The sequence below is a fragment of the Hippoglossus stenolepis genome, chromosome 21 (genome assembly GCF_022539355.2).
Source record: "Hippoglossus stenolepis isolate QCI-W04-F060 chromosome 21, HSTE1.2, whole genome shotgun sequence".
Classification (NCBI taxonomy): Eukaryota; Metazoa; Chordata; class Actinopteri; order Pleuronectiformes; family Pleuronectidae; genus Hippoglossus; species Hippoglossus stenolepis.
In genome coordinates, this window is record NC_061503.1 from 1,497,494 (window position 1) to 1,508,346 (window position 10,853).

Consider the following 10,853-nt stretch of genomic DNA (forward strand, 5'->3'; position numbering starts at 1 on the left):
ATTGAAAGAGGCTGTCATGGAACCCATCAAAGAGAAGTCTGTGATGTCAGTCAAACTATTGTTGCAGTTGTTTCCTGGACAAGCGTCTTCCCACTGTCCATACTGCTTGTTGTTAGACCTCCCTCTGAGGAACTACCTGACATGGCCTTTGACTCCTGAGAGGAGCTTGAAGAAGTCCTACATCCGAATGGGATCATGTGAAGCGTCCTGTTCCTCTGAGGAAATGGCGCAACCGCCTGCGGTGGCACTTTCGAGCAAGAGTTTGATTTTGCATCTTCCTTTAACGTCTAGCAGGCATAACAGATCATCTTCTGGACTTTGCTTGGGGTTAATGAGGGCGGGTTGGTATAGGCTTCTCAGAGCTCACAGGTGGAGCTTGCAGACAAGGAGTGGAGTTGACAGTCTTAAATCACCTCCTCTACAACCAAGTCTAACGAGCTTATCAAACCTGCGTAGACTTTGTTGTACTAGTGAAGACTGTCGTTAGAGTCTCGCCCCAGAATGGACCGAACTGCTTCCTCAGACATGGGTGCAAGGGACATCGCTTTGCAATGGCATTTGGCTTAATTAATCATTAACTTCGGCAGAAGATCTGCCAACATAAATGTTGTAGCTTCATCCGGTTGCATGGCTTCAGCAGCTCCCACACTGCATCTGCACCCAGTCTTCGTAAAAGGAATCGAGATGCGGGCGGACGATCTCTACCTCTATATCATTGTTCCTCTCTGGTGATCTCCATTCGACTGTTGACATTTGTTTCAGTATCAATGTTATTTTCTTTCTGTTCAAGATGTGTTTTCCAAATTCTCATAGAAAAATCTCTTATCTTCTTTGTTCTACCAATTCGCTGGATTAGTGCAGACTGACTCTTTACTAGTTAATTTTCTGGGGTAAGAGCCTCTTTCAAATAATAGGGAAGGGAGGAAAAAGAAGCAAAGGAGTTTAAAGGAATTGAAGCAAAGGGAGTTTAAAGGAATTGAAGCAAGGGTTAAATGATTTAAAACAAAAGGGTTAAGGAATTGAAGCAAAGGGGGTTAAGGAATTGAAGCAAAGGGAGTTAAAATTGAAGCAAGAGAGTTAAAGATAAAACAGAGTTTAGAACCAAACGAGAGGGTTAAGGACTGCTGGTGTCATTGCCTCGAGGAACTCTGATGTAGCTAATGCCCTCAACCTTGACTGCAGTTAGTTGGTAGGCAGACAAAGGTAATCATTCATTGAACTATTATATCCATTTTGTTTCTCGGAACCAATACCACGTGCGCTTGTGACCTCCCGGTGATGGAGTCAGCAGCTTCAGGTTCCTTGGGGTCACACATCATTGATGACCTGGCCATGGACCCACACTGGACTCCATCAGGAGGAAGGCAGCCCAAGACAGGCTCTTCCCCTCATGACTCTGGAGGCTCAGCAGGACCACAGGTTCTCTGCACAGTTTCTGCAGTTTGCCAAGTGTCTGTTGGCTGCATCACGCCTGGTATGGCAAGCTGCATAAAGCTACAGACAGCAGGCTTTACAGAGAGTGGTGAAGTCTGCCCAACACACACTCACCAGGGCCAGACTACCATCCATGGGGGAACCCCACTCTACACCCCAGCGGTGTAAAGGAAGAAGATAACAGGTTATCCCAGACCCTATGCCCAGCTATATAAACTGTTTTACTGCTGCCGTCTGACGTGGTACCGCAGCATCAGGCCCGCACCACCAGGCTCAGAACAGATTTCATCCCCCAGGCCATAAGACTTTTAAGCTCCTCCAATCTGCAATAACTCCACTAAACCAACACCGTAGCATATTTGCTATTGCACATAATTGCACTATTGTTTTTCTTTAGGTGTATATATTTAGATATATATATATTTTATTTACTATTTTAAATTTTTGATATTCTATTTTATATTCTTTTTATTCAATATTTTTGTAATATTCGGAGCATTGCTATAAAGAAAGAGCCTGCTGACCGCATTTTCATTTGTGACTGCTTAGTCATGGTGTTGTGCATTTGACTATAAACTCTTGAATCTTGAATCCATTTGGATCGACCTTATGTGCAGTACCTCTAAGGCAGTTCCACCAACTCAGTAGATGGCCGGTAATCAGTCAAAATACTCTAACAATCTACTTGACAATACCATGACACAAAGAAGTTTTTTTACAGTAATCTTCTGGGATCACATGATCAAAGTCCCTTTCCCAACATATTTAAGGTCCTCCAACTTTGGAAATATATAAATATAATGTAGAATTTTCATAGAATACCCTCCAAGTTCAGCCTGTATCTCATTAATTCAGAAGGTCAGAAGAAACATGATAGCTAAAGATGCCTTTGAGTTATGCTCCTAATATCCGCCTGGTGGCCCTAACACCTGCTAACATCTAATGTTTTGTTTGTGGTAATTTGTACAGAAGACCTTCAGACATTACAGGGATATTCTACATCTTATCCTGCTATATTAAATCATGTAAACTCTTGATGCTTTTTACATAAGTAGGATATACAAAATATATGTTGCAGTTGTAATATTTCCATCTTCCTGCAGAAATTGCTCAGAATTGAATTAGTTGACATCTCAAATTTCCTTCAAAATTAAAGACAAACACAGTCGAGTAACACCTTATCGATTCGGTGATAGTCGGCAGCAACTGTCTTATTACAGAAATATCTGACGGTTAGATGCTTACTGCTCATGTTGATCTTTCCAGCCATAATGAGGTCACTCTACTCTGCCTTATACAGCTTGTTGGAGCTACAGTTCAGGTGAAGGTGCTGATGGCTGATGAATTAAAGAGAAACTAAACACACCTGTGAAACAGTGAATTTCCTCAGCTTATGAAACAGCAAAACTTTAGTCTCAGTGGAATAAATCCTAAACAGCAAATTATTCCATTTTGAATCTTTTAATAAGTATTTTAAATATAGGAGAAGACAGGCACCTGGAAAGCCACAACAAGAGAGCAAATAATTCCATTTCATACATTTTATTCATTATAAATGTGAGGATACCAGAGCACCTGGAAAACCCATCACAAAACTTTAGACTTAGTAAAGGTAATTATAATCAGAATATTAGTAATAAAGAAAATGCTTTTGCCCCTTCATTTTATTAGAACAATTGATTAGGAGAGAGAAAAGAAAATCAAAAGCCTCATCAGTCAAACAATGAAGGTTAGGAGTTAGGCTTAGGGTTGTACCAGTACAGTAATGTCACAGCATAATCTAATACTTTTAAGTGCATCTACTGTATTTGGTGCAATTACTATTCAGAAAATATTCTGGAAATTTGAAAGTGAAGCTATCGGAATAACATCATCCACCTTTATCTCAGAAGAAGGAAGAGGGCATTGCTCTGAAAGAGGAGAAGAAGCCGGAGCTTTTGCACAGGTGTCTTTTCAAGAGAGCAAATTGATATCTCAAGTTCTGGATCTCTTAAAAAGAAGGAAACCATTAGCATCTCTTGACAAGGCCACTTCTTACACAACTCCTTGAAAATGACCTCGTCAAAAAGATTGTTTTGGGGATGAAAGTTAGTCAATGTCTTTGACCTCGGCCCATATTCTCAGCAGATTGATGACTTGTGTCTGTTATCGTCGACATCAGTCCTGAGTCACCTTTGCCTTATTATAGATTTGTGATATGAGCTGGTCAAGAGAGAACACTGGCCTTACATTTTATATCTATCTACCAGCATCTTTGCAATCCTGCCTGAGTTCCACTGTCTGATGATACTGAGTTCTCTGACAATCTTGCTGACCTCTGATGATGACTGCTTGATCTTTTCTCCTCAATGCTGCAGCCACTGCTGGGTGTTGGCTGGCCGATGTTTTCTCCTCGTGCTGTTGAACTCTGATGATGATGACTGCTTAGATCTTTCTTCCCTCCGCTGCTGACCTCTGATGATGATGACTGCTTGATCTTTTTCTCCCACTCAATGCTGACCACCTGGTGGTGACTGCCTTCAATCTTTTATTCTCACTGCTGCTGACCTCTGATGATGAAGTCTGCCGATCTTTTCCCTCAATGCTGCTGAACACTTGTAATTATTGGCTTGTGATCTTCTTCCCTCCACTGCTGACCTCTGATGATGATGATGTGATCCTTTCTCCTCAATGCTGTTGACTCTATTAGTGATGACTGCTTGTTTGTTCCAGTGAGTCGATGGCTATGACCTCTGACACCCCCTTTTTTGTGTAGCGATTAGCAGTTGTCCAGCCACCAGCTTATCAAGGACAGAAAACAAAACACCCTGGTGCAGATTTCTGCATATAACTGCCCCTGTGGCTGCTTATGGAACAGCCACCTTTTAAGCTGGACCTGAACTAATGTCTGAATTCCTTCCAGGTGTGATGTACGCATAGATGAGATCTGAAAGCTGTTCTGTAATCACAGAACCTTTTCAGATGGAAAGCTTTTTCAGTGTTAGGAATGCAGAACCTGTTTCCACCTCTAAACTTCTCCTTCTCCCAGAAGCACGTAGTCAATATTAGCCATCAATGACATATCGTCAGCCTCCTAGTGACTTTGAGTCTCCCTTGAATTTTCGCGACCCCTGTCAGTGTTGAGCGTCCCTGCTGTGGCAAAGTCTTTATGAAAGACTGTGATCGTCCTCATTCCTTGACTGATTGAGAGGTTTGTGTAAATTCCTTTCCATTTTTAGCTTTCCTTATTGATTGACTCATTGTTCCATCCTAAAGCCCATATCAATCTGGAGAAAAGCGATGAATTGAGAAAGAGGCTGTCATGGGGCTGTAAAGGAAGTCTGTGGTGTCAGTCAAACTATTATTGATTGTTTCCTGGACAAGCATCTTCCCACTGTCCATACTGCTTGTTGTTGAACCTCCCTCTGAGGAACTTCTACCTGACTTGTAAGCTGACTCCTGAGAGGGAGCTTGAAGGTCTACACATCCGAATGAGTCATATGAAGGCGTCCTGTTCCTCTGAGGAAATAAACAAACTTCGCCTGCGCGATTGACACCGAGCAAGTTTGATTTTGCATCTTCCTTTAACGTCTCGCAGGCATAACAGATCCTTCTGGACTTTGCTTGGGGTTAATGAGGCGGAGTTGGTATAGGCTTCTCAAATACACAGGTGGAGCTTGCAGACAAGGTGGAGTTGACAGTCTTCGTCACCTCTACAGCAAAGTCTGTGAGCTTATCAGAAACTACGTAGACTTTGTTGTGCCCCTGGTGAAAGACTGTCGTTGAGGTGGCCAAGACAGATTGAACTTCTTCCTCAGACATGAGGTGCAAGGGGACATCGCTTTGCAATGGCATTTGAAGCAGTGCGTCATTGCTTAATGAAGATCTGCCAACATAAATGTTGTAGCTTCATCCAGTTTACATGCAGCTTCTTGGCTCACTGCTCTGCACTGATCTTCGTAAAAGGAATCGGAAGTACGGGCGGACAGTCTCTACCTCTATATCCATTTGTTTCACTCTGAGTGATCTCATTACGACTGTTGTTTGTTTCAATGTATTATTTTGTATTCAAGATGCTGTTTTCAAATTCTCATGAAAATCTCTTATCTTCTTTTTGTTCTACCAATTCGCTGGTTAGTGCAGACTGACTCTTCACTGAATTAATTTTCTGAGATAAGAGCCTCTTTAAATAATAGGAAGGAAAAAGAAGCAAGGGAGTTTAAAAGGAATTGAAGCAAAGGAGTTTAAAGGAATTGAAGCAAAGGGGTTAAATGATTTGTGACAAAGGGTTAAAGGAGGTGAAGCAAAGGGTTAAAAGGTGAAGCAAAGAGGTTAAAGGAATTGAAGCAAAGGGGGGGTTAAAGGAATAGAAGCAAAGGAGTTTAAGAAATTCAAACAAAGGGTTAAAGGACTATGATGTGACTATTATATCAAAGGAACTCTGATGCAACAATGACCACACCCCCTCAACCTTGACTGTAACATAGTTGAACGGTAGGCAGACAAAAGGTAATCATCATTGAACTATTATATCCATTTGTTTTCTGGAATCTGCGTACTGCGCTTGCGCTGCAAACTACGGTGGAGCGGAGTCAGCGACTTCAGGTTCGCCCAGGGTCACATCATTGATGACCTGACCTGGACCCACCACGAACTCCATCGGAAGGCGGCCAGACAATGGCTCTTCTTCCTCCGCCCAGGCTCGCGGAGGGCTCAACATGGATGCCGGGATTCTCTGCAATTTCTACCAGGTGCACCGCCGCAGAGGTATCCTGACTGGCTCTGCATCACACATGGCTGGCAGCTGCACAGCCCTAGACGTAAGGCTTTACAGAGGTGGTGAAGTCTGCTAACCATCACCAGGACGGAGCTACCATCCATGGAGGACCTCTACACCAATGATGCAGGAAGAAGGCCAACAGGATATCACAAAGACCCTATCACCCCAGCCATAAACTGGCTTTGCCTGCTGCCGTCTGGCCAGCCCAGTGCCCCACCACGCAGCATCCGGGCCGCACCATAGGCTCAGAGACAGTTTCATCCCCAGGCCATAGACTTTTAAACTCCTCAATCTGCAATATCTCCACTAAACCAGCACCGTAGCATATTTGCACCTAAACATAATTGCACTATTGTTTTTTCTTTAGAGTGTATATATATTTGGAAATATATATATATTTTATTTTCTATTTTAAATTTTTGATATTCTATTTATATTATTTTATTCAATATTTTTGTATAATATTCGGGCATTGCTATAGAGAGCCTGTGACCGCATTTTCATTTATAGCTGACTGCTTGATATAATTGTTGTGCATTTGACTATAAACTCTTGAATCTTGAATCCATTTGGATCTGACCTTGTATTGCAGTACCTCTAGGAGCAGTTCCACCAACTCAGTGAATGCAAGCGTTAATCAGTCAAATACTCTGTTTAATCTATGACAATACCATGACACAAAAGTTTTTACAGTAATCTTCTGGGGATCACATGATCAGATCACTTTCCCAACATGACTAAGGTCACCAGCTTTGGAAATGTATATAAATATAATCATACAGTTACTATGAATACCCTCAAGTTAAATATATCATTGATCAGAAGGTCAAAACCTTGATGACTAAGGTGCACAACTGAAGTTATATCCTAATATCACTGGTGGCTAACACCTCTTTAACATCTAATGTTTTGTTTGTAGTAATTTGTGCAGAAGACCTTCAGACGTACAAGGGATATTTACATCTTATACATATATTAAATCATGTAAGCTCTTGATGCTTTTACATAAGTGAGATATACAAAATATGTTGCAGTTGTAATATTTCCATCTTCCTGCAGAAATTTAACTCAAAATTAGATTAGTTGACATCTCAAATTTCCTTCAAAATTAAGACAAACACAATCAAGTAACACTGTATCGATTTACGGTGATAGTCGGCGCTTAACTATCTTCTGAAAATATCTGACAGTTAGATGCTACTATCATGTTTGATCACCAGCCATAATGAGTCACTCTCTCTGCCTTATACAGCTTGTTGGAGCTAAGTTCAGGTGAAGGTGCTGATGGCTGATGAATTAAAGGAAGAAACTAAACTTGCACCTGTGAAACAGTGAATTTTCAGCTTGTAAAACATGTAAAACTTTAGTCTCAGTGGAATAAATCCTGACAACAAATTATTCCATTTGAATCTTTTAATAAGTGTTTTACAAATAGGGAGGGGAACGGGCACACCTGGAGAAAGCCACAGCAAGAGCAAATAATTCCATTTCATACATTTTATTCATTATAAATGTAGGATACCGAGCACCTGGAAAACCCATCACAAAACTTTAGACTTAGTAAAGGTAATTATAATCGAGAATATTGATAATAAAAAGAAAAATGCTTTGCCCCTTCATTTAGTAGAACAGGTGATTAGGAGAGAAAAGAAAATCAAAGCTCATCAGTCAAACAATGAAGGTTAGGAGTTAGGCTTAGGGTTGTACCAGTACAGTAATGTCACAGCATGATAAATAACTTTTAGGTGCATCTACTGTGTTGGTGCACACGTTACTGTTCAGAAAATATTCAAATTTGAAAGTGAAGCTATCGGAGTAACATCATCCACCTTTTATCTCAGAAGAGGAAGAGAGAACCTTGCTCTGAAAGGAAGAAGCCAGGCTTTTTGCACAGGTGTCTTTTCAGAGAGGCAAATTGATATCTCAAGTTCTGGATCTCTTAAAAGAAAAACTCATTAGCATCTCTCCCAGCAGAGCCACTTCTTACACAACTCCTTGAAAATGACCTGTAGTAAAGTGTTTTAGGGGATGAAAGATTTGAGTCAATGTCTTTGACCTACGGCCCATATTTCTCAGCAGATGATGACTTGTGTCTATTATGCTCGACATCAGTCTGGTCACCTTTGCCTTATTAGATTTGTGATATGAGCTGGTCCAAGAAACACTTTGACATACATTTATATCTGTCTACCAACATCTTTGCAATCTCACTCCTGGAGTTCCTGTCTGATGATGCTGAGTTCTCCTGATCTTTGCTGACCTCTGATGATGATGACTGCTTCAGTCTTTTCTCCTCAATGCTGCTGACCACTGAAGTATTGATGACTGTGATCTTTTCTCCCTCAATGCTGTTGAGACTCTGTGATGATATTTGCTTATGATCACCTCTTCCCTCCGCTGCTGACCTCTGATGATGATGACTGCTTCGATCTTTTCCCCTCAATGCTGCTGACCACTGCTGGTGTTGACTGCTTCAATCTTTTATTCTCACTGCTGCTGACCTCCTGAGATGAAGTCTGCTTGATCTTTCCATAATGCTGCTGAACACTGCTGGTGTTGACTTCTTGATCTTTTCTTCCTCATGCTGACCTCTGATGATGACTGCTTGATCCTTTTCTCCTCAATGCTATTGACTGTGAGTGATGACTGCTTGTTTGTTTCCAGTGGAGTCGATGGCCATGAAGCCTCCCGACACCCTTTTTGTGTGGCGATTAACTTGGTTGTTCAGCCCACCCAGCTTATCAGGACAGAAAACAAAGGCACTGGTCTGAATTTCTGCATATATGCCCCTGTGTGCCATAGACAGCCACCTTTTTCGCTGGACCAGAACTAATGTCTGAATTCCTTCCAGGTGTGATGCTCGCATAGATGAGATCTGAAGCTGTTCTGTGGGAAATACAAGAACCCAACACACAGATGGAAGCTTTTTTCAGTGTTGGGAATGCAGAACTTTCATTTCCACCTCCCGGCTTCTCCTTCTCGAAGCACAGGCGTCAATGTGGCCATCAATGACTGTATCGTCAGCCTCCTATTGACTTTGGTCTCATCCGCCCCGAATTTTTCGCGACCCCTGTCAGTATTTGGGCGTCCACACTGTGTGTCAGCGTCTTTATAGAAAGACCTGATCGTCCTCCCATTCCTTTACTGATTGAGAGGTTTGGCTGTGGAGATTCCTTTCCATTTTGCTTTCATGATTGACTCAATAATTTCATCTAAAGGCATATCAATCTCTGGAGAAAGCTTGATAGATTAAGGAAAAATGTCATGGAACTCATCAAAGAAGTCTCTGATGTCAGTCAAACTATTGTTGATTATTTCCTGGACAAGCATCTTCCCACTGTCCATACTGCTTGTTGTTGAACCTCCCTCTGAGGAACTACCTGACTTGTAGCTGACTCCTGAAGAGGGCTTGAAGAAAGATCCCATCCAGATAGGATCATATGGGCGTCCTGTTCATCTGAGGGAAATGGCCTGACTTAAGCCTGCGCGATTGACCTTTCCGAGCAAGAGTTTGATTTTTTGCATCTTCCTTTAAGCATTCTATGAGCATAACAGATCATCTTCTGGACTTTAAGCGGGGTTAATAATGGGGCGGGTTAGTATAGGCTTCTCAGAGCTCACACAGGTGGAGCTTGCAGACAGAGTGGAGTTAGCAGTCTTCGTCACCTCCTCTACAGCCAAGTCTGTGAGCTTATCAGAAGCTACGTAGACTTTGTTTGTGCCTGGTGAAGACTGTCGTTGAGTGTAAGCCCAGAATGGACCGAACTTCTTCCTCAGACATAGGTGCAAAAAGGGGGACATCGCTTTGCAATGGCATTTAAGAAGCAGTGGGTCATTACTTCAGCAGAAGATCTGCCAACATAAATGTTGTAACTGTATCCGGTTTGCATGGCTTAGCAGCTCCTGCTCTATGATCTTCGTAAAAAAAAGGAATCGAAGTACGGGCGGACAGTCTCTGTCTATATCCATTTGTTTCACTCTCTGAGTGATCTCCATTATTGACTGTTGTTTGTTTCAATGTGTTATTTTCGCTGTTCAAGATGTGTTTTCCAAATTCTCATGAAAATCCTCGTATCTTCTTTGTTCTACCAATTCGCTGTAGTTAGTGCAGACTGACTCTTCACTAGTTAATTTTCTGAGATAAGAGCCTCTTTAAATAATAGGAAGGAAAAAGAAGCAAAGGGAGTTTAAGGTGAAGCAAAGGAGTTTAAAGGAATTGAAGCAAAGGGGTTAAATGATTTGAAGCAAAGAGGTTAAGGTGAAGCAAGGGGGTTAAAGGGAATAGAAGCAAAGGGGTTAAAGGACTATGATGTGACTAATATATCGAGAAACTCTGATGTAACAATAAGCCACACCCCTCAACACGGCCATAACATAGTTGGTTGGTAGGCAGACAAAAGGTAATCATTCATTAAGAACTATTATATCCATTTGTTTCTCAGACAATACACGTACACGCTTAGCTTGACCTCTGGTGGGTAGTCAGCAGCTTCAGGTTCCTTAGGAGTCCCACATCATTGATGACCTGACCTGGACCCACCACACAGACTCCATCAGAAAGGCAGCCAGACAGCGGCTCTTCTTCCTCCATAGCAGGCTACGGAGAGCTCAACATGGATGCAGGATTGTTTGCAGTTTCTACAGGTGCACCATAGAGTAT

The 10,853-nt window shown here is 41.9% G+C and overlaps 1 protein-coding gene across 1 annotated transcript in view; it reads right to left on the reverse strand.

Annotated features, from left to right (window-relative positions):
• Positions 1 to 10,652: 10,652 nt before the first annotated feature.
• The window catches only part of LOC124851234, a 4,836-nt gene continuing 4,635 nt past the window's right edge, over positions 10,653 to 10,853 (reverse strand). The window contains exon 7 of the mRNA XM_047338420.1: positions 10,653 to 10,790. Coding sequence (XP_047194376.1) covers positions 10,653 to 10,790 — 138 coding nt within the window. The remainder of the gene's footprint in view (positions 10,791 to 10,853) is intronic.